The 25,125-nt window shown below is 40.1% G+C and overlaps 1 protein-coding gene and 1 long non-coding RNA gene across 2 annotated transcripts in view; both read left to right on the top strand.

The window, feature by feature from the left end:
• The window catches only part of LOC146664979 (synaptotagmin-7-like), a 57,835-nt gene that overhangs the window by 25,039 nt on the left and 7,671 nt on the right, over positions 1-25,125 (top strand). The window contains exon 2 of the mRNA XM_085412357.1: positions 12,459-12,562. Within this exon, the coding sequence (XP_085268483.1) occupies positions 12,459-12,562 (104 nt within the window). The remainder of the gene's footprint in view (positions 1-12,458; positions 12,563-25,125) is intronic.
• LOC146664980 (uncharacterized) lies at positions 20,712-23,909 on the top strand. Its single transcript, XR_014912538.1, has 5 exons — positions 20,712-21,182; positions 22,081-22,331; positions 22,499-22,664; positions 22,785-22,880; positions 23,332-23,909. It is a non-coding gene; the product is annotated as an uncharacterized LOC146664980 (long non-coding RNA).

The raw sequence follows: 25,125 nt of genomic DNA, 5'->3' as shown, positions 1-25,125 counted from the left end.
GGTGTGAATGTGCGAGTGAATGTGAGTGTGAATGGTTGTCTGTCCCTGTGTGTTAGCCCTGCGACAGACTGGCGACCTGTCCAGGGTGTACCCCGCCTTTCGCCCTATGACAGCTGGGATAGGCTCCAGTGCCCCCCGCGACCCTGAAAAGGATAAGCGGAAGCGAATGGATGGATGGATGGATGGACAAATAGTGACACGCACAGTACTGCGAGTAATACGGCCACTCCCAAGCTGTAACACAGAGGTGGTATTGACTGCAGGAGCAGGCCCTCCTTGTGAGTGTAAAGCATTGTCACAGCAGCTTGTATTAATATGCTAGTGAGGAAGAATTAAGACAAGCTGTTACAACGTGGAGCTGGGCTTGAAGTGTCCTCAGGTGTTGTATAATTGACTTAATGTGGAAGGAAAAATCACAGAGCACTCCCCGCAGAAGCGAAGGCCACAAGGACCGGTAAGCTGTGGAAAACTATATTTCCCATGAGCTCGACTGTAGCCTGCCGCATCGAGCAGCTGCGTGGCATCGTCAATAAGTCTCAGTCTGCTGGGTACTACCCAGCTGTAAATTGTTGACAGTTTTACAAGCAAACACATCAATGAGCAGTCAAGCAACAGACAGCAGCGCTGAAGGCCCTTCCTCGATGACCCCGTGCTTATGAAAATGAAATTATGTTTATATAGAGCTGTCTGTCTCCAAAAAAGTGAAACTTCACTCATTTAAATAATTAATTATCAAATGTGTTCTTTTTTCTTTTTTTTTTGGAAGAAAGCCGCTTTGAGTCAGAGGAAGAAGATACATTAAAGAGTCGCCGTTAAGAGAGGATACATTTCATTACTTTAATTTGTCCTTCCTTTGACATTGCCTGATGCTAATGAGGGTTATTTTCTGTGGTGTCACTCCAGCTGGAATCTAAATGCAGAGGGGTATTTAAATCTTCTCCTGACACAAAGCCAATGCAGTGCTGTCCCTCGGGCCTCCGCACATTTCGCAACAGTGTAGAGAACAGGATCAGTCGGGCCGTAGTGGAGCTTAACCATTAATGCACAGGCCTCTGACGAGAAAGGTCACCTGGGAATTCTCCGTTCCATCAGATGAGAGCAGAAGTCACTGAACAAATATAATGCACCCTATAGTGGTGTTGGCCTGTTCTCCCTTTGTGCTCCTATGACAGTGTAAATTACAGCTTGGCTGCCTGTTGCACATACAAAGACACCGGACCCATTTATTTTTCCTCTAAACGAACCTTTCACTCCGTCTCACTTAGCTGTCGCACACTTGCACATCCTCCTGTTGTCAGCGCTCCTGACACCAGCCGCCGAGAACATTGCGGTCACAGGAGAGGCAGGGTGATCACTCATCGCACCAGCTGAGGTTATCAGCGTGAGGTTTTGACTCAGTGGAAAGGGAACGCCACTTGCAGAAAGACCTACATTTAAGGTGGACGTACAGAAAGACACACACGCAAGGCTGGCATCGGGTCACTTAAGGTTCGCGTTTTAGTGGCTTTTTTATGGAGTCTAAAGGGAGATGACTTTGGCTGGGTTGTGGCCGAGTCAATACTTTAACCTCTAGCTAGAAGCTAAGGAAGGTTCTGGGATTTTACTGCCAAGTCTGTCCAGACAGGTAATAAAGTGCGTTTTACAAGCAGCCTTTAATTGAATGAAGAAGGCAAAGGTAGCGCCCTCCAGGTAGCCATGAATCAAAATTAATTCATTTATGACAAATGGAGTCTGTCTGGCATTTTCATATGAACTTTGCTCTGTAGATGTGTGACCGTCTGGGACGAGAATAGTCGTGTGAATGCCTTAAGCCGAGCTCATTGTGTAGTTTGATGAGATTTTATATAAACCATAACGGATACGCGGAGTCTAGGCCGCTTCACTGTCATTTAGCTGTCATTTAGCTGTCATTCAATTAAAGTTGCACTTGTCCTGCCAATACTTTAATTACACCCTCAATAATTGTTTTCCCACTTTTGAAAGACAGAGAATATTTAGGCTAATATTTTTTCATGTAAGTGTAGTGCAGGAAGTTAGACATCGATTAAAAAATAGCGCATACACACACGCACGCGTGCACGCATACAAACACATGCCACGAATGCATGCAACTTGGTATCCTTAGGCAAATACAATTGACTTTGACTTGGATTAGATTTTATAATACCACCCACATAATACATCTGGAGCATCCGAAACCTCTTTGTCTTGGTTGATGTCACCAGCAGTGAGCTGATGATGTGGGCAGATGGGGACTGTAGGCCTGCATGCATATGCACAAGCTTCACAAATTGCTTCTCAATAGCATTACAGTTGAATCTCTCTTCCCTCACTCCCACTCTGCTTTTTCCTGCACTGTTCTCTCTCCACTTTTCTTGGTTTCTTCACATCCCTAAAGTGCATGCGTTCCCACTCATGTCATTGTGCTTAAGCTGTGTCAAGTGGAAGAATATGTGTGCGTGTTGGTGCGTGCAGCTTTGAGCACATGTGCGCATTTTTAGGAGGGCTTCGGCTAAAAAACAACTTTCAACACAGATGGTGAAAAGCGATGCAGCTATAAATGAGAAGTTATAGGAGAGGCACACAGAGAAGAAGGTGGTAAAAAGTGAACGTCGAGTAGGCGTAGGAAGTCAGAGGAGCCAGGAAAAATGTTTGGCGCTAAAGACTATAACCATTTTGAGCTTTGATGACGATGACTATTGGAACAAAATAAAAGAAAATGTGAGGGAAAAAATTAAAAGGGCTGTACCGGTGGCAGCGACTGTGTACAACCATGCAGTAACCAGGCACAGCAGCTCCGTCACGCTTTGCATTTCTCCACGTTATGTAAACATATCTGTAGTAATGCACACAGCATTGGAAGACTTTGAAGGATGGTGGCTCTTTTAAGCCTCACCACAGCCAAAGAAGGCCCTGATAAAAATATAAGGAATGGATTAACCAGTGTTTACTGCTGTGATGTAAACATAACATTAACCAACTGCAAGAGCTAAATATTCAGTGGGATCACAGGGTGAATACATTAAGGGGAACTGGACACGAGATTACAAGATTCATTTAAATGAAAAGCTTCTCAGTGGTGCATATGAGAAAGTAAACACAAGGACAAGAAGAATTTTCTATTTTAGTGACCTCTGTGGATCATTGACTAATAAGGATTTTGAATCTTTGCCTTGAACCTCTATAACCAGATAGTCACCAGCTACTCTATTAAGTATACCTGTTCAATGGCTTATTAATGTAAATTAATGTCATTTTAGACATGTAAACATCAAGATAACCTGCTGAAGATCAAACTGAGCATCAGAATGGGCAAGAAAGGTGATTCAAGTGACTTTGAGTGTGGCATGGTTTTTGATGGCAAATGGACTGGTCTGATTATTTCAGAAACTTCTGATCTTCTGGGATTTTTCCCCCACAACCATTTCTAGGTTTTACAGAGAATGGTCCTAAGAAGAGAAACTATCGAGTGAGCAGCAGTTCAGAAAGGCCAAACTGCTTCAAGCTGGTAGGAAGGCAACAGTAAGCCAACTAACAACCAGTGTATACACAACACATTGAACCTTGAAGCAGATGGACTATGGCAGGAGAAAACCAAACTGGGTGCTTCTCCTATCAGCTAAAACCTAGCTGATAGCTATCGGCTCCCCAGGCCAGGGAGACAATAGTCAGTGGATTCCCAGATATAATTTGTTTATGATAAATGAACTTATGTCATACATAATAACATAGACTAATGTGGTAATCTTAGACATACAGCTCTAACTATGAGAACCAGCCACATGCCGTTCAAACCTTTTGTTTTGGCGGGCCAAAAAAAGAAAAGGATAGTTTACTTAAAGGGAGGGTGGCCTTAAACTGAGAGGAGCTAAAAGAACAGGATAGGCTGAGCAGGAGGGCTCATATAGGATAAATAAAACCTGGCAATCGTGTAAAACTCCAACAATGAGATTCTTCTACAGCTGGAAATGGACATAATAGGTCTCCTTTAACAAGTTCGCAGCCTGAGTAATAAGGAAAATGTGGGAAAAAATGGAGACACCAGGGGAAAAGTGTATCAAACAATTCAATAAACTGTTTATTGTGAGCCCTGACCCTTCTTAGAACAAATAGCATAGGGTATATAGAGGCAATTTAATGCCCTTCAACCTAGAATAATGGTAGTCATGGTTGACTTAGTTTAAAGCTCAGACACTCATTACAGGGATGGACACTAGTCCACCTCCAGAGTATCAACAGCCACCACGAGGACTTAAATCAATACGTTCAAGGGCACCAGTGGGACTGGTGAATAATAGGTTGCTTGTAACGGTGTGAAGGAGCCATAACATCCTCAAGCTTAGGAGCCAAGAGAAGCTCATTTGGTTTGACCAGGCGTCTGTCCGTACATAACAGTCATTTATCCCAAAATGACACCCAGGAGGGGAAAAGTGCGAAGAGTATTTAAAAGAGAGGAGAGTGGTCAAGTCTGAGGAAGGCGTGATGGTTAATCTGACCTGAGGAGCATCAGGTAAAGAGGTAAATTAATGAGAAAATGAAATAATTAAAGAAATGATTAAATGATAAATTGCAGTCCAAGCAGGCAGATGAGTTAACCTCCTTTTAAGTAGTGTTTTTGTTTTTTCAGGCATCCTTCAACAAACAACTGTAATCCATTATTAATGTGCGTTTGATGCGAGGCAGACGCACACTTACAAACACAAGTCTGCCTTCTCAAAGAGAGCGTCTTTGAGACTTACATATGAAAACCATTCATTTCAATCTGACCAGTTAATTCAGTCTTTCTGAGGCTGAGCTGGGGGAGAAATTATAGCAGACACACTGATAGATTACGTGATAGATCAGACCGTGCAGACAGGATAAAGTCCTTATCAAAGACAGAAGAAATGGATGTAAGCTGAATGTCAACTTTATCACTCGTCCAATCAAAATTAGAAGTAGATAATATTCATTAACCCCTCGGTGAGATCACAACAACAAGGAGAAAGAAGAAATGTTATAAATCAGTGTGTGGAGTTAAAATACAAATATATAATTTATTGATAGCACACTGTTTCCTACAGGGTAGTGTGGGCTTTAACAAAATGATAATCCAAAGAACAATGTGCAGCCAAAAGTGTAACGAATTATATATACAGAAAGATTCAGCTGTTATTCTGACAGTTTATTACAGGCATATTTACCACACAGAAGTTAAGCTGTCAGTCTATTCTGTGAGCATCTGTCCATGAGCAGGCTGCTGCTTATTTATCACCGACACTTGTGAGTATTTACTAGTAGCATACAGTAGATAAGAAAACCATTTGTATTATTGAGTTATTGTATTATTTTGCCAAAGGATAAATACATACATACAGATTCCTTCTGTTGTATTTAACACTACCTCATAAGATTTGGGGATTCTAGTGGAGCTTTAGAGCTATTTGTCTTGGGCATCCTCATGGGGACACACATGTGAGTGCTCTTTTGACATAATACACATTACTACGCAGGTGTCACACTGTTGGATTAATCTATAGATGTTGGTAATGTGTCAAAAAAATGCAGCGATGCACCGGTCGGCAACCACGAGGCTGAAAAATGAAAAAAGGACCATGCAATGAAATGTGCTATATAAATAAAACTGCCATTGCCAAGGGCCAAAAGCTGCAGTTCTTTTAATGGGCATTTGAGGCTGGTTTCAAAAATATTAACTCTTTACCCTTTGCAAGTCTAGGAGCAAGCTTTGAAGTTCTTTTATATAAGGAGTGGCTTCTGCCACATTTCAGGCCTGCTTATAGAACAAAATGACCGGGTGTGCATCAGAAGTTAATGAGGGTGGTCTCTGCCTATCCAGCTACCCTTGGAAAAACCCAGATGCTAAGAACATGATTTCTCATAAAAGCAGATCATATACTAAAATTAAGATTATCCATGATATGAGATGTCCAGATCTTTGCCTCAGGGATACACGTATTATGTGTATTGGTAACAGTTGATGTAAATATAAGTTTGTTGACAAGTAAACTCCACAGTCTAACTTTAAATGATATTTTATATAACAGCTATATGGCAGACTGAGAACTTTATTTCATTCCCTTATAAATATTTAAACATTCTATCATAGCTGCAGCTCATTTTACACCCCTACTGCCCAGATTTTGTTGGATTTTATGGTTGATTCATCCGTTCACTGTCAGAGGTGCTAATAGGGTGATGGTGGCATTATAGGTGACACCAGGCATGTGCCACGTGATGCTTTGTTGGTCAAACTCCAGCTCAGATTGTCACTGTGCTTACCCTTCATCTAAGACAGACGTAGGCGGCTGTCCTCTTGCTGTGAAACAGGCTCTGTCATGGCACAACAGTGTTGCAGCTGAGCCACTGAGAGCATATATGGACAGAAAACCGGCACAAGTCCCTGTAGCCTACAGCGGATGCAAGAGACACTCTAACCACAGGTGCTCGCCACCTGTCACAACTTCACTGGTTACTTTACACATCCCAGTGATTGCAGCACATGGGGCTCCAGGTTTCACTGTGAATTGGGATTTACATTATGCTGTCTGGTATGGTTTTGCACAGTTATCATCACCGCATGCTAACATAAAGGGATGGAAAGCATTGACATCTGAGAAGCAAGAGTCCAGGGTCCAGGTACCAAAACCCTGAAAACACTTCTTTTAAACCAAGTGCTGTTGATATAAAATGACACGACTTTGGGGCAGAAAATTAATTCAGAAAGGATTTTTCCAAAAAAGGAACGATTAGGAGATATTTGACATTTCCAGAAGAGCTGCTTTGTTTTTTGAATCAAATACCAATATGCACCCACCAACCGGCTCACATTGTTGTCTGCAAGAAGGATAGAACTGTCAATAATCTTCCGTCCGTCCTATTTGAAGTGGCGTTCTTTCGCGAGCAAATACCTATTGAGCCTCGCCAGACTGCCTGGCTTTACAATAATGTGATGAAACATGCCAAAACAGCAGGTCATTCTTTGAGCACTCTGCAGCATTTCCAGCATCCAGCTCTGTGCTCACTGTGTTAAATGTCACCTCATCAACTGCATTATTTACCTGGAACTGCAATCATTTTTCATTATATCCACATCTCGTCTGCTGAATGTTTTTTAGACTCTTCCCACTCAAATTATTTTGTGCAACTGAGCAAAAGGCGAAATATTTATTTTGTGTGCCTTCGTATGCATGCGCTGTTTACTGACATCTAGCCTTTTGTCTTGAGACGCCAGCTGCAAACATTGGAAATTATCTGAGCTCCGAATTGAGCCAGAAGGTAGATAGAAGCAAATTGAAATGCTCAGTATTACAATATACCTGGAGGTAAATACCATTTCTGCTGTTACGCACAGATTCTGCCTCAGAGGGGACAGACTGTGAAGACATCTGAGTGACATCTAAGGATTACCCCGCAGCTCAGTGGATATAAAGAGGGCAGAGCCCAGGGTCAAGTACAAGAAGCAGGGACATTGAAGTGGCAATTAGGCTATGAGCTTTTCACCTAGAGCTTCTAAGGCACTGGCCTCTCCACCTCAGTCAGTACATAAAGATGAGGTATGGCAGCTTTGCTGACTGGATGCTGCTCCAGTTCCGCCTGTCCAATGAGCAATTTCTTCTCTCCCCCCCCGAGGATTGGTCCCTTTCTGCCTGGCTTACCTCACTTCATGTGCACCAGATCTCCTACGTGCATTTTATCCCTCAATGCTGCTAGCCATACACTCTATGCAAAAGAGTCTGCGCTTTGATATTTCCTGCAAGTTCTCGTTAGCCGTCCACATTTAACCTCCTACACGAAGCGCTTTGTTGTCCTGAAAGGGTTTTTAATTGCAGGCTCATTTACAACATCACCGTCACCACTCACACCAGTATGTAGTGCCATTTATTTTCTCTTTTATGTACATATAAAAAGCGATCGCCACTGAAATCTCAAGCAAACAAGCGACTTTCAAGTTCAAGAGTGCTCTGACTTCTAAAAGCTTCTGATCAAAGGGTTCAATGGCTCGTTTAGCTCACTTGTCAGTTTTTACTGAGTGGTGCCATTTTCCACCAGCCTTCATTTAAAAAGGGTCCTTTCTTTCGTTACTTGGTTACATATGGTAAAGATTGCATTTTATGTTTGCTGCCCTCGTTTAACTTCAAGTGGAAACCTTATTTCAGCTCCGGCATACAAGTTTTATCTTCCACCTCGCTAATGTATCACCTGCTCGAGGATTTCAGGCTAAAAGTTTTGTAGTGTTCACGGGGAAAGATAAATTGAATTTCCTGAGTGCTGTGATAGCTGCGTGTTGTTCGGGCTTCTCTTACTCTAATGATGCTTCTTTTTCCTCCACAGCCGTGGCGCTGAAGATTTGCATATCTTCATAATACTGCAGAAGCAGTGCATTTCCTTCTCGTCATCCCTCAGCCTGCATGCTATAGCTGTCTATAGTGTTTCCCAAAAAAGGAGCACATATCCCATGAAGTGGAAAGCAGAAGTCAGCTGTCCATTACTGAGAGCAGTAGCATGGCCTCTTTGGACTGCGTTTTAGTTGGAAGCTTTTTACTCCCTTAGCTCTCATGACTGACACAGCTCATAAAGCACACCCCCCCACACCCTCCGACCTTCAGAGAGAATACAGGACCCTACATCAGCTGCTGGCTTTCACATATCCACCTGAGTCTCCAACCTCTTCCACAGTTCAAAATAGCCATCAGAGAGCCACTTAGCTCTGCAGCTACCACAAGCCATAGCTGGACACTAGTTCAGCTCTCCTTATTTAAGATCTATCACTCCCTTCGCTGATGTCATAGCATCTAATGGACTCTGCTTTATTGACTTCTCTGTGAATATACAGTAGCAGAGTACATGGCATCTATTTTCAAACCGCTATGAATAGAGATAATCATCATTCAGGATATGGGTGCGTTTCACTGACCCTCTCATGCTCAGAGGGGCATGTTTGCTCTTCTTTACCATTAGTAGCCCGTCTGTTGATAAAGACAGATGGATGGATAAAGACTATTATGCTGATTATATCTACTGTATCTGTACAATCAGTGCATGTTCAGTCGAGCTGGATTGTGCCTTTTTTTCCAGTCTGGGTCAGTCTCTGTAATCAGGAGATAAACTCAGGTAGTGTCTAATGTTTGAGATGTTTAGGATTCTTATCTTGCAGGCGATACAGGTGTAAAAGCAGGTTTCCATCAGCCACACAGAGCAAAGTTCAGTTCCCGCTGGCGCCGGTTAAGACACGTATTCTTTCTGTCGCTATAGTCTGAAAATCCACAGAAACATCTGCAAGCAGCTCACGACACAGAGCTGCTGAAGGAGTTGCGTGGTTGAGGCTTTTTGTGCGTTTATTGTTTTCTCAGTTTACAGCTGATCTAAGAGTGGTAAGAACTTGACAAGAAATGCAAAAAACATTATTATTGCTACATAATGAAATTAAATGTGGCGCTGTGTGAAATAGGTTCATTGTGTTAAAAGTCAAGGATGCCGACATTTTGTTTAGAAAGCACTGAATGTAAGCCAAATCTTGTTTCTAGGAAAGCTCCACAGAGTACACAAATCATTAGCTGGTCACAATGGTGCAGGGACATATTTAAAAGTGGATCGACAGACACACCGGTAAACAAGCATTTAAACTGTAATAAATGATATAATTTACTGGCTCCTGTTGAGAGTCTAAGGTGGCTAACACAAACCAGCTATTGGCAGGTAAAAAGAAGGACCTGGCAACACTATTCCTCATTTTAGGTTGTTTGCTTAGCTGAAATGAGGACAGTCAGCAGGAACATTGATAAAGGAAAAATAAAAGGACGACATTACTTGTTATTTATTTATTTATTTTTATAAGGGATGCACAGTCTGTGTTGCCTATATTTCCCCATCCAGGGTTCAAGGTTTTTTTTTTCTAATGCGCAAACTAAATGATTCTTTTGCACCCCAAAATAAAATGTTATAAGACAAAAATAACCATCCTTTGTCCCACAAAGACTCCGTGTGTGGCAATGCTTGTGTGGTTGAGTTTGCTCTCTCTTTTCTGAAGTGGCCTCGGGTGTCTCAGTGACTTGAAAACAGCGGTTCAGGTTGAGGGAAAGCGCGAATAAAATGGAGATCCCATTCAGACTTTCCCTATGAAATATCACCTGCCACTATTACTCCTTTCTAGTCACGTCAGTTCCCCGAGGAGATGGCAAGGTGGACAATAAGGCAAAAGATGTGACAGAGAAGGGAGATGAAAAGTAAGGATGCAGTGATGGTAAATTATGGGCTGATGCCAAGGTTTAAAATACTTTTTGGCTCTTTATTTTGGCTCTTTTATGTCAGGGTCACAAAGACATCTTTGTTATAAAGAAGTAATTCGACTGTTTTGAAGTCGTTTAACTCTTCTGTGAAAGGAGTTGATGTGTGGAGTGCTGAAGGATGGACCCAAATGCAGGACGTGGGATGTAAATAACAATAAAAAACCTTTTATTGAAGCCAAAGGTGCACAAGTTCACAGAGGAAGGCATAACAGACACTTTAACAGCAGACAAAGAGAAGACGGGACTATTGCCACATTCCAGATACCTCGGAACTCACTCCTGGGCCGGTGCGTTCCAGAAAAGCGTGTCGTCTCCCAGGATTGAAGCTGTGATTTTTTTTTTGCTTGTTAGGCAAATGTGTAAAGCACTACACTACAAAAAAACTACCTGCTATACCACCATGCAGAAAGGCAAGTTTAAATTGCCTTTGAAAAGCCATCGCCACGTCCAAAGGTCTCAGTGAGAGAGCTTTCCAGTGTTGCAAAATCTCTGTCTAGTTTTGAGCCTGATCACATGACCTCAGAGACCTCCTGGCGATGCATGGATGTAAAGTTCTTGTGCTTGTCCACGCAAAACTCTAAAAGAAAAAAAAAGTCTGGAGTTGATGGAGAGTCTCTGCAGCTGAATTAGCAGCGCTGTGTCATGCGAGTACCTAGAAGGCAACCCGCAGATGCTCCAAGGACGTTTTGTTAAGATGAGTAAACAACGAATTACAATAATCCAGACGTGACGAGATAGAGGGATGAATAACAATCTCCAACTCAGAGCGTGACACAAACAGGGACCAGATATCACAGTGCAACGATAAAACTAATCAATCAGAATCAGAATCAGAATACTTTATTGATCCCTGGGGGAAATTATTTTTTGTTACAGTGCTCCATTTTAAACCAACATTAAGACAAGACAGACAATACGCTAACTAAGAATAGTACAATATATACATATATATACATACATACATACATAAGTCACTTATAAATAAATCAAGCAAGAAACAAGGCTGAAAATTGCTAGAATAGTAATGAAATCAGAGTATAGTGAAATCAGAGGATAACTTTAATCCAAAACGTCAAACTCTAATACAATGCCTAAGATTTTAATTGCCTAAATCAACAAAAAGCTACCATGACATCTTCATCCCACTGTCTTTAATCGTTAGGCCGGCACAAAAATTAATGCAACACCACTGCCATTACTTAATGCCATCGCATTTGCCTGTAGGCCTACGGCCAGTACCGGCCCCACGTCTGGCTGGTATATTGGTGTATCCTTAATGGAAAGGGCAGTTATGACAAGCAAAGGAAGGAAAGAAGACAGCAGCTGGGAGGAAGGCAAACCCAGTAACTGAAAGCCAAAGCCTGCCTGTTTGTCATTGTTTATCACTTGTGGGTGTGAAAATGTATCCTGACATCCATTTATCGCTGTATGTTTTAGAATCAGTTAGAAAGAAATCCTGAATTTGAATACATAGCCATCTTTCCTGCAGCGCAGATAAGAAAAGCTCAGTGAGGCCGTCTGTCCTCGTGCTGCAAAGTGAAGCCCATCCAGTTGTTTTAAATGTGAGAGAATGTGGAATTGAAAACTCAAGAGTGCTGATGTGTGAATCTATTCTGACTCAGTCACACACTGAGACACATGTGAGCAGCAATAGATGATGTTTTTTTATGACTCTCTTCCAGAGCCACCTCTCTCGCTGGGCATCTACCGATACCCATAAATCATGAGCTCTCTTGTATTGTCAGCCTCTCCTCTCCTCCTCCTCTCTCCCCCTCCTCCCTCCACTTTCAGACTGTCACTTAACAAGCTGTGACACAGTGACAGTGATGTGTGTGCATCTGAGTGATGCCTGGCTCCACTCCTTATTGGAAAGGTATTGAAACGCTCCGGCATGAAAGGGCTGGTGATGAGATTGTATTTCTTAGGTTTTTATGAGAATGTAAAAAAAAAAAGAAAAAAAGGGAGCTCTGCTCGGCTATTCAATTAAACGTGGTGAGAGAAATCCCTGCTTTCTTTTGGGTTGCACCCTTTGACAACATGATGTACAATGTCCTCCATGTTTCTATTTTACACATGTTGAAGAAAATACCTGTGTGTGTACCAAAAACCATCACTCACATTTAAAAAAAAATCTCTTTCCACCCTCCTGTATGTGTGTGTGTTTGTGCACAGGCTCAGTGTCCCTCAGTGTGTTCCTGGTCTCCCTTGCAGTGACAGTGTGTGCTGTTTGGCTGGTGGCTCTTTGTGGCGTCTGTGGTTGGTGTCAGCGCAAGCTGGTGAGTTTATACACACACACACACACACACACACACACACACACACACACACACACACACACACACACGAGCTTCACTAACAGATACACTGTAGCTTCCAGTCACATTTGTTGCCACCCCATTATCCTTCAGTAATCAGAGAGCCTTAAATAAACAGTGTGGGTTTGCTACAAAAAAAAGACATTTCAGAGCATCATCAAAAAAGTACAATGTGTGCAGCTATTAAGAAAGTCTGTGCAAATATTTTGTGCAGTTGAGAAATTTCGAACGCAACAATTTATGTGGACGGATTAATTGTGGACTGACAATTCAAATACAGCATTGCAAGTAGTAGTCTTGTTATTAACAGCTAGCGCTACTTGACTGTTATTGTTGACTTTACTTCTAGCAAGTTGAATTTTCTTGTTAATTACTTATTATTATCATTAATTGTCTAATTACAATATTCCTGTGAGGTTAGCAAGATAGCGAATCAAGCATAAGTTCCCTGATTTAGAAGTGACAGGAAACACAAATCCAACTTTTCCAGTACACGCACTAGTATTCAGCCCTTGCTGGTCATAAGCCTGGATAAATGGGAGGATTGCATCTGGCATTGAAATCTGTGCCAAGGTATATATGTGGATTGATTTACTGTGGGAAATAACAGAGGAAATGAAAGTTGTAAATGCAAATTTTACATTACTAACTGGAACTGGAACTTTTTTTAAATTCAACAAACATTTCTAACTTGTTTTGATGGTAGAAATATATGCTGCTGAAGCTATAATTTTACTGTTCACCTCACAGGAATATAGTAATTAGCTTAACAACAAATTTGAGTTGCCAAAACTCTTGGAAACAAGTTTTGAAAACTCATTTTGCCTCATTATTTTGAGTTTTCTTAGCACTAACCAAAACGGGATTATTAATAATGATTTTACAGTGTTTTGTATTAACTGCTAATCATTAATTAGTGTGTAAGTAGTTGAATCACTGTATCTGGATTAGAATTAATTTTATCTAACTTTTTAAACAGCTATTCATCGATTCTTCTAGAAGTTTATCAGAAGAGGATGACAGGATCATAAGATGGTTTCTAACTGAACAATAAAAAATAAGACATTCATATATTTGCAGTGAATGGACTTTGAACTGACTCTTTGTTGTCCTGTGAATAATACAGCTTTTTAAAAACTCAAACAATTATGCAATAGAAAGTACTCTGTAAAAGGTTTAGAAAGAAACTATGTATCCAATGGGACCAACTTAAAGACTTTTGCAAAATGACAAGGCCCTTTCTCAGTCTAAGGAGTCCCTGTAAAAAGCAGCATTATAGTGATTTCCAAATGGGTTATGAGATTCATAGAAACATTATCATGTGTTTGCCACAAAAATACATTTAACTCAACAATTGAGTGGAACTAAACAGCTTTGAGAAGAATGGGTATAAGCTAACAAAAAGGATCACAATAAAGAAAACATAAAGGAACAGATAAATGATTTAGGAATGACCATAGCTAGCTTAAACTGTGGCTATTAGTTAAGGCATTAGCTAACAGTACAGCTAAAACAATGAAACTGTGAGCTAAAACTAATGGATAAACCATTCAGATAGTTTGCTAAATATTATGATCACTTGTTAATGGAGTATTAGTTGTATTTATAGTTAAATGGCTAAGACAGTTCGCTTAAAATCCGATCAATATTGTCGCTAAAAGCAAACAGCTGAAAGTAATCCACATCCACTTTAACATGAATTCTAATGAGGTGCTGTTGATGAAAGGGTTGTTGAGTCCATCTGACAGCCTGTATGAGTACATTAGATGAAATAGGCTGATAAACACTGTAGTAGGGTACTAATTAACCTCCTAAATATGACCATCTCAGCATTTCTAAAGAGTGCTGATACAGTGTCAGCACCAGTCCACTCGATGGGAAGAACCAGATCAAAAAGACTGACCTCTGACAGGGGGCATGTCATCGTGATTATGTGGTATGAAATGTGATTGATTAAAGGGAGGCAACCACTCTTTAGACAGGGCTGGTGGCACTTTGGCTGACTGATTCTTTTTTTAAATTTTTTTATATTCACATGCCTCTAAAGTTAATTGGTTTCAGGTTCATTCTGTGCTTGTACAACCGAGGAACACGGGTCACCTATTTCACATTTATTGTTGGCTCCAACTCCTATTTATTTGAGCTCACCATCACGCTGCTGTTAAACTTACTGGTCCACAGATGGCAGAATTTGGCACTGCAACAGGCTCCACACACCACATGTCTCACTACATAATATCATTTGTATCGCCAGCAAGGTGACTGTATCTAGATTACTTCTTGATGCCATTACAACATATAGGGAGGAAATGATCTGTGCTGAAATGCAACAGAGGTACAACACAGGCTTTCTATTGTTTGCTTCAGTGGAACATCACATTATATTTGATATTCCACTTTAAAGTAAATGGAGCAGTGAATGACTCCCAGTTTTCTGCTGTGGATGGAGGTAGTTCTGCTGCCACTACCTTGGAAAGTCCCTTAGGTCCTCTCCAGAGCACTGCTGTAAATGGATCTTATTTCCATCCTGTGATAGTGCTGTGCAGCAGCCACAGAGGAGCAGGGGGCTGGGATAGGGGGCCGATCTTTAGGCCTTATGACCCTGCGTGGGCAACTGTCCTCACACCACAGTTATTATAGTTGTTTTTTTTATAGTTTTTATTTGCATTTGTTTTCAGGAGCTTATTTCTAGCACTATGTTGGATATGTTATCATCTATAAAACAAAGCTTTTTTCTTCTTCTTGCAAATGTCATGCTTTCTAACAATAGCAAGAATAAAGAAGAAGGCAGCCAATATCACTGATTTATTTTAATTGGACCTGGCTTTGATTTAATTAAAAAAATGGGGTAATTTTACATTACAATCAGGCTTTTAAGCTAATATTTGATTTGTGAAAAGAAGGCTAAGAGGAATACACTCACCTTCCCTTTTTTAGGTTTACCTGTTCACATCCTTGTTAATGCCAGTGGCATGGCAGCAACTCAGTGCATTTATACATTTAGACAAGGTCAAGATGGGCTGGTCTGAGTATTTCAGAAAATGATGACCTGCTGGGATTTTCCCACACCAACATCTCTACAGAGAAAATGTTCAGTGAGCGGCAGATCTCTGGGCAAAAATACCTTGTCGATGACAGAGGTCAGAGGAAAATGGCCTGACTGCTCCAAGCTGAAAGGAAGCTAACAGGAACTCAACTCTCTTGTTATAAAGGTTTGCAGAAGAGCATCTCTGAAATCATAGCACGTCAAGTCATGAAGCAGATTGGCTACAGCCACAGCAGACCACACTGGGCACCAATGACTACAATTCATACAGGTGCAAAAAAACAAAATAAAATATTGAATATTGAAAAGAAAAATGTCCTGATATGATGAGTCTTAATTGGTCCTTTAACATTCAGATGGTAGGGTCAGAATTAGGCAAAAACAGCATGAAAGCATGGATCCATCCTGCCTTATAGAAACTGTGCAGGCTGGTCATTGTCTAATGGTGTGCAATATATTTTCATGGCTCACTCTGGGTCCCTGAGTGGAAACTACCTGAGTACTGTTGCTGACCATGCCAAGACCGTGTACCCATCTTTTTAAAATAACACACCATGTCACAAGGCTCAGATAATCTCAAGCTAGTTTCCTGAACATAGCAGTACTCTAATGGCCTGCAGTCACCAGATCTCAAACCAGTAAAGCACCTTTGAGGACTGTTTCCAGCCCCTTGTTTAATCTATGCAATGAAGAATTAAGATAGTTCTGAAGGAAAACAAATGAGTACCTAATCGTGTCTGGTAAGCCTACATCTTCAACCAAATTCAAGATCTCAGTCATTACATTAAACCCTCCATTATGTTTTGTCATAATGCCAATAAATATGGAGCCAAATCCAGGATTCAGGGACAAGAAACAACTGATTAGAAACTGGAAAGCATTTTTCCCTCAGCAGGAGGAAACCAGCATGAGAGCGCAGGTGAACCGAGTTTGAAGGAGTGGTCCAGAAACTTTCCACAGGGCAAGGAAATTCAGAGACGTGTTTCCAGCTGTCTTCGCACCAGGCAACTCACCAGAGAAACAGAACAGAAAGCAAGGTTAGGAATTTCATGGAGACCGGAACTGTGAGAAACCACTACAAACCCTGATTACCACCAACGAAGAGGCAACAATTCCGCTTGAGCCGGTCTTTAATACTGCATCCTTGATGAGCTGATGAGAAACATGTGCACAAGCTCCAGAAAACTAGAAAAACCAGCCTACTGCTCCACCTGAGAGGTGCCAGGAAACCAGGTCTGACATGAGGGTATTTGGCAAGAGGGAAATAGGTATTATAATTCTGTGCCATTAATTTATGAAGGCTAAAAAAAACTTCCCAGGCTCATATAAACAACAAGTCTAAATTGACAAACCTAAAAAACTGTGCCTCAGGCACAGGATGACCATCTCATTGAAGATACCAATTTGCGTACTTATGTTTTTTTCTTATCTGTGCATCTTACACTGTTTACATCAGAGCGTGTGCTTTTGTGCGTGTGTGTGCTGTGGCGGGGGGTTATACAGAGTGGCATTAAGATGTTAATTAAGGCCTTTGTAATCTTTGGACCACTTATTTTGAGAAAAATGTCAGCCGCCCACTGGTGTGAAACCACATTAAACGCAGACGGTTGATGTACAAAATAATTAAGTGTGACTGAGATGAATGGCGGTCATTTGCATTGATGAGAAACTTGTTATTGGTAAAACAGCGCACTTTGACGAAGCACAAAAACTGCTAATCTTGTTCAAAATCATTTTCCCACGTTAATCTTATCGTCTTCAAAATGCCTATTTTGTATATGGGGCTAACAATAATGAAGGCTTGGCAGCTATATAATCTGTTCTTCTAACATAAATTGCACTACAAAAGGTTTCCGCATCCACACTTAGCTGGAGCTCTTTATCTCTGTTATTTTCCGTGGCAGCGACGTATTGCCTGAAAGCATGAGTAGAGTGCACATACAGTATAATTTGCTTTATCACAGTAACTTCCAACTAAGCCCTGTTATTTTAAATACCTGCAATATATGGTATGATACAAAATCACACAGGCTTTTGTTTTTTTTATTCACATGATACTGTCATTAGGAAAAAAGCTCTCAGCATTCGATCATTTGATGCTCATTTTATCTAAAGCCACCACGGGCCAGTCCATGTCTAAAACTCTCATTTTTGATATTTCTGAGTGTACTCTTTGACAGTGTCAGCTTTCATAAAAACAAATGTTTGCCTGAAGCTTCACGTGACAGTTGCGAGTGGGCCCATGCCACTTTCGCTTATGATTCATAGGTTAATAGACAAGACATTTTGGGCGAGTGTTGCTTTCGGTGTTTTAGAGCTGGCAACCAGTGCAGTGGGTTTTTATTTAAAAAGTCCTCATGTGCAGTCATCCTGAAGCCTCCTTCTTGCTTAGCTCTCTGTTATTTAAGCCCCCTGGAAGTATTACAAATTGAATGCTTCTCCTTAGGCTTCCTGTTTGCTCATGGCTGTTTATAAACTCGCTGGCATCAATTAATATTTTTTTAATATTTGCTTTTTTTAGTCAAGTAATTATTCTGTGCTCTTCCATCCTGACAACTAAAGGAAGTACAGACGATAATGCAGTGATGAGCTCGTGCGTTGAGAAGCTGAGGACTGTCAGCGGGGGCTTGTGTTGTAGGTGTTGGGAGAGATTTTGAGATATCAGAGGTGATGCAGCTAACATCTGTTTGGGCAGCAGTGGCTGTTTGGCATTCAGAAACTCTCCGCCTGCTCCTGTGAGCCCTGTGCTGTTTGATCCATGACATAGTTGTGAGTGAGGTTGAGATTGGACCTGACCACAGTCGCAGCCTGATTCAGTCCCTGTTGGGCTTAGTATCAACAACATTCGGCACTTTGCTTGCATTAAGTGGATGTCAGGAGTTCACAGTCGTTAATGGGATGATAGTAATTACATTCATCGGAGGAGGGGGGAGATGTGAAAATTGATAATTGCTAAATTTCAAAAGGAGAATTGTCACAATCATCGGGAAAATTACAGTAACTGCACAGTATGTAAACGTTTGGATTCTTGGCCTGTCACGTTCAATGACGGAAAGCGGTGTCGGTTCTTTCTGTGCCTTATCTTTCCGCCATTACATACTTCTTCATGTCAGAAAATACTACAGGTACACATACGTATATAAAAATGTTTTGACAAATGCTAAAAACTCAGTGATCACTTGATGATTTAGCAGCAAACGACCATTTTAATAGTGCACTCCTCTCTAATTATGGTGTGATGTGGGTAATATTGAGCGAGCATGTAGACTCTTGCTGCCTGCTAATTCACAGCAAACAAACACAGCTGGGTGTTGGAAGGCAGTGCACTGCCAGCAGAGACAGAGAAAGTGGTAGTTTCACTCAGTCTCCTCTCATGTGTTCCTTCAAGAAAACCCTCAGCTTTACCCTGGGCAGTCCAGCATCAAGCCTTTGTTCACTCGTCTGCGCTCACTTATCTGATGGAGCAAATACAGAAAACAAAGAGAATCGGCAAGTTAATAAGTAGTAGTTAATAATTCAGAATAGCCTGTACAGTCTTAATTCGCTCTGTTTTAGACAAAAATAAGACAAAAGAAGACGTAGCTTACTGAACAACAAGAAACAGCAAGTCTTACAAATTAGATGAGAAAACTCAGTTTTGGGTAAGGTGGCTAATTAAAAGGAGTACAGTAGAGTCAACATCAAGTCAACGCTCTCTTACAAAACAAGAAGTATTGATCAGATTATATCAATGACAAAAGTAAATACATGTGTCTATGTTTGTGTGTGTGTGGGCTGAATTAGTTTGTTGGTCATGTAGCTCAGACACTGTCTCTCTGGAGACAGCTGGCAAGTTACACTATATTGCCAAAAGTATTCACTCAGCCAATCAAATTATTGAATTCAGGTGTGCCAATCCCTTCCATGGATACAGGTCTATGAAATCAAGAACCTAGGCGTTAGACTGCTTCTACAAACATTTGTGAAAGAATAGGTCACTCTAAAATCACAAAGTGGGGTCAGCAGATGCAGAGGTGCATAGAGGTCGCCAACTTTCTGCAGAGTCAATCGCTACAGACCTCCAAAGTTCACGTGGCTATTAGATTAGCTGAAGGACAGTGTGTAGACTGTGTATTCTTCATGGAATGGGTTTTCCATGGCCAAGCAGCTGCATCTAAGTCTTACATCACTAAGCGAAATGCACAGCATCGGATGCAGTGGTGTAAAGGACGTTACCACTGGACTCACTGGCAAGCAGTGGAGATGTGTTTTCTGGAGTGACGAATCACACTTCTCCGTCTGGCAGTCAGATGGAGTAATCTGATTTTGGTGGTTTCCAGGGCAACGGTACTTGTCTGACTGCATTGTGCCAAAGTTTGGTGGAGCGGGGATTATAGTGTTGTGGTTGTTTTTCAGGAGTTGGGCTCAGCCCCTTAGTTCCAGTGAAAGGAACTCTTAATGCTTCAGCATACCAAGACATTTCACGCTCCCAACTTTGTGGGAACAGTTTGGAGATGGTCTCTTCCTGTTTAAACATAAGTGCACACCCATGCACAAGGCAAAATCAAACCTTTTTTGCAAGTCTGGAGTGGAAGAACTTGACTGGCCTGCACAGAGTCCTGACCTCAACCTGCCAGAACACCTTTGGGATGAATTACAGCAGACTGCAAGCCAGGGTTATCCAACATCAGCGTCTGATCTCACAAATTAGCTTCTGGAAGAGAGGTGAAAATTCACATAAACACTCTCCTAAACCTTGTGGAAAGCCTTCACAGAAGAGTTGAATTGGTTAAAGCTGCAAACCCATATTTATTTAACCATTATTTATACGGGTATTCTGATTTAGACTCAATATCTCATTTACAAATGACCTGTTTCAGATGGCATAGTAAAATTACACCAGTAAAAAAAGCAACAATAAAAAAGCTTAAATTGTCTAATGTTTACATGGCCATATCACTACATTGAACCCTGAATATTGTATCATATAAAAACTTCTTCTTCTCCAAAAAAGGGCATCCAGCGAGTTTTCAAGACATGATGAAGCATGAAAGACTACACTGTAAGACCGAATAGTAATAGTTTGATAAATGAAATGAGTTCCAACTACTTAAAAACCTGTTATAAGTTCATACACCTTTATTTTTTGAGTAGTTTGAACAAGTTTGTTTTTTCAAGTTATCAGTACTTGAATATATTGATTAGTTTCTGGCATTGCCCTCAAATAATTTGAGTTTTAACACTGACGTCACTTACGTGCCTACGTACGTACCTACGTGCGCCACCTGTTTCTTTATGAAGTGCTGGCAACCATCTTGGATTCCTCGCTTCGAGTGCGAATGCCCGCTCATTACTCCGAAAGAAACTTGTGGAACGTTAATATCCGAACAGAAATAAAAACATTTGTCAAGGGGTTTTTTGCGGCATTGCCTTTGACGCTGGATAAAGGAGGGCATGCTATGGTATGTTACGGACTTTTGAACTGGAACAGCTAACGCTCTGCACTTGGCTAGCTGCATTTACCGCCTTTGCAGCATCTTCAGGAGCGCTTTTGTGGTAAGTTTTATTTTTCTGAAACTATAGTTCTCCATTGTAATATGGGTTTTTATCGTCATAAATGTACAACTCTAGCAGGCATTTAAGAATTACATGCATGCGTCGTTTTATCCATGTTGGCTTGGCCCCAAAGTGTTTTGCATGAATTATGCTAATAAGCTCATATTTAGTATAACACATTATTAGTCCGAGCAGAGGCTGGGACTAATAATGTGTTAATAACTTTTCTAATCTCTTACTATTTTAAAAGAAGTCTTTAGAAGGCGTTTCTGGATTTGCAGATTATAAACTGCCTTGTGGTTAAATTGTTGAATCAATATGCACTGCTGCGCTGCTTCACACTTAGCGCATACGTGGATATTGACTTTGGCTAACCCATTTGCTAACTGGTGGAACTTAAAACTTACGTTTAGTTCTCTGGAGTTGTACATATTAAAACTGGGGCAGCAAAATTGTAGGCACAGGACATACTTACAAAAGCAGTGAATAATCATTACATAATTACGCGGTAGAACTTGGTTTACATTGCAAATAGTTATGTATACCAAGTTGAAATGTAGAATCTTCTGAACTGTAAAATTGTTGTGCCTGGTCTATTTTAGGTTAGCTTAAGGGTGAATCCATCAATAATATATTTACCAAACAGTTATTTTTTCGTTTTATTTTATTCTGATGCCCAGTGTTCATTAGTGAAAGACTTAGTTTTTTATCTATCAGGGGCTGGGTCTGTGAACCAGCATTTTGAGTTTATTTTGTAGTTTTGCTTTCTTATGTTATATTGAAATGAGGTGAAGTTCTTGTATTGTTGTTATTATTAGTTAAGGTTTAGTTGAGTTCTGGGCTGGTTATGTTTCATCTGTGTCTCCTTGGTTATGTGTCTTTTCTGTTCTCTGTGTAGTCTGTCTTGTCTTCTGTGTTTTACGGTTATGTCCATGCCAGGGCAGAAGTAAATTTTCAGGGGTGAAGATGCTGTTTACCTTGACCAGCTAAGACTACAGATTGTAGATGAAGTCGAGAAAAGTGAAAAGAATCCTGATTACAAAGCTGATGCACACAACTTTGGCCTTGCAATGCAAAGAGATCATCAATGATGACCTACCAGTAGGTCAGATCCTGGATTGCTGGCCTACTCTGAAATCCCAGTCCCAGGTATGAATGTATATAGATGTATCTAACAAGGTGTATTTTATATCAACTCCTGTTATCTGGCCTGTCTGAACAAATTATGCCTTTGGAGTGTAAGGATTTTGATGTATTTTGCAAAGATTTATAGACTAATTGAAACTTGTAAACACAAATGTATCCTGTGTGTTCAGATCTGTGCAGAATTCCACAGGATTACAAACCTCCACCTGAAGAACCACTTTTATGCTGTTGGACCAACATGCTCCCCGGCTCCAGAGCTTATTCAGAAAGAAAGCTGTTTGCACAGGGAACGTGTCTGATGTCCTGTCTCAGCTCTTCAGAAGCTATAATCTCCAGGTTAGTGGGTTTTTGTCTTGTTTTTGAGCTTTATTTAATTTGATCAATTTTTCCAATTTTAATTACCATTCTTGACTAGGTTAGCCAATAATTTAAAATAAAAATTTTCTTGTGATGTAGGAACAAGCTGATATCCATGCCCAAAGTGCTGGTGTGCTTCATGCCCTCTCTGCCTATTTGTACGAAGACACCTCTACCTTCATCAAAACATGGGATGTAAGTTTTGGACAAAGTTGTGAACAATATCTTAGTAGCATCCTTGTTTAGATTTCTCAAAACATTATGACACTTTGAGAGTTTGAGAAGCATCTCCATGCTTGGATCTGTCTACAACAGTGTCCATGTCACATAATGGAAACACTACATGTTTTTAATGTGTGTAGACCTTCTATAATGTTCCTAGCCCAACCATACATCACTATACAAATGAAAAAAATATATAACTCCTATTGACTTTCTGTTGTTATTGCTACGAAGAGGTATGACTTTGCTTTACTAAAAGTACTATTTTTGTCAGTTTGTTTTTTCAAATCTTTGGTGTGTTGTGGCTTTTTTGTTGTTCAAACAATTGATTTCTGAGCTAGTAATAATCCAGAAATGTGACTTGTATAGATGAAACTAAGAGAAATAGGAATGCACTAACATGAAGTAATTTTGTTTTCTGTAGATGATGCATTCTGATAGACCAGATATTAGTGAAGTGCCACTTGGATGACTCCTGATCAGAGCCAATTCCAGCGATGCAACATTCTTCTGCCCTGAGAAGACTGCAGTTTTGGTCGAGGGTAACATGATCATTGTTTTCACCACCCTGGCTGATGCATTTCTAGTGATATTTGGACTCACCTACGCCCTGCACCTAAGCTACCCAAAATGTTTGGCCAACATTTTTGACTTCATTCAGAACGTTTTGATGGGTCTGGAGGGTGGGAAGTTGAAGCCCAAAGTGCTGAGTCTTAAAAATGATCTTTTGGCAGCAGAATAATGTCCAGGGTTCCTACACAGCCCTCAAGTGCCTGTTAAAGCAAGTAATTCAGTTTATCATGTTTCCAAGTCTGGATAAGTTTGTTTTTTTTTAAAAGAGAGAATAGAATAAAGAAATCTTTGCAGACTCTGTTTCATACTTCATTATCTAAAAGCCACATACAAAGTAAAAGGGGTGATTTTATTTTATTAATTTATTTTTTTCCCCCAACATCACTTGTGTTTTAGTTGATTTTGATTGTGTTTTTAGTCAGATAACTGTAAATCTATACAGAAAATGAAGGACAATCTCACTACATTTCTGGCTTCTAGGTGGGATCTTGAATGTCACGTAAGGAACGTTCCTCCTGAACTATTCATAACTGACATAAGGCGCTAAGGAGGTTTATAACACTTTGTTTTATGTCTCTAAAGAAGTATTTTTCTATTTAATGTTTTATTGCTTTGTTGTTGAGACTGTGATTGCACTCTACAAATGTGCATTTTGCATAACCACAGTATTGGCATATTAAAAAGGTTACCAATTATATTTCAGTGTATTAGCTGCACTATACTATACTATTACTTTCATTCGGTTTTCCCACCTAATAATGCAGGATTTTCTTTTCCTTTTGTTTGTTTTTTAATAAACAGGCCATACTCATGTGTTAATCAAATTTGAATACTCTTAAAACATGTTGTGAATTTCTTTATTTCTAATATTGTAACCTTGTGCCAAAATTTCCGACATTATTCCCTATAAAATGTGGTGGATTTATGTCTTTGGGCTTTTTGTTAGAAAGGCTATGTGTTAAAGTAACTCAATAAATTTGTAACTTGAATTTATGTTTTCTGTCTTATGTTTTTACAAGTGTAATTATTTTGGGCACTTTTTTTATATCAAATTCAAAACACAGTAGATTTGGATATTACAAGCATTTGTTTTTTAAATTTTTGAGTTGTATTAGCTTAAAATGGTTAACATTTTGAAACTAAAAATTAATTCCTTAAAGTTACTTGAGCTAGATTTGTACTTGAAACTCAAAATATCAAGTAGAGAGTACTAAACCAAAAATGTGGATATAACATAAAAACATTTGTCAATGGTACTTAAAAATATTTATCTAAAGCTAATAAATAAAGTGTTTATTTAACTTTTATTTTTAAGTTTTAGTTACTTAAAATATTTTATGTAATCAGTTTCACCAAAAGTTTTGAGTAAAATTAACTTATTGGGTTTTACAGTGTACATGTCTAGAATGAATGGTTAGCCAATAGTTGACATATTTGCTGGTTTTCCTTAATAAATTTCCCCAAATTTAATAAGAGACAGCTCAAAAACTAAAAAGATTGAAAGCCTTAGGGCTATAGATAAGAGTTACTTGGAACATTTTTGAAATTTTAATAAGCTTGCTTATCCTTGCTAACCCCACCCAGAGAGGAAACCACAGCAAATACTTACGATCGACAAATGAATAACAGCATCAGAAAAGGGAGC

Source organism: Rhamphochromis longiceps, linkage group LG7, assembly GCF_057381845.1.
Source record: "Rhamphochromis longiceps isolate RC_006_pf linkage group LG7, R_longiceps_female_GT1.1, whole genome shotgun sequence".
Classification (NCBI taxonomy): domain Eukaryota; kingdom Metazoa; phylum Chordata; class Actinopteri; order Cichliformes; family Cichlidae; genus Rhamphochromis; species Rhamphochromis longiceps.
Note: the sequence above shows the minus strand (reverse complement) of the source record. Positions and strands in the feature narration are given on the sequence as shown.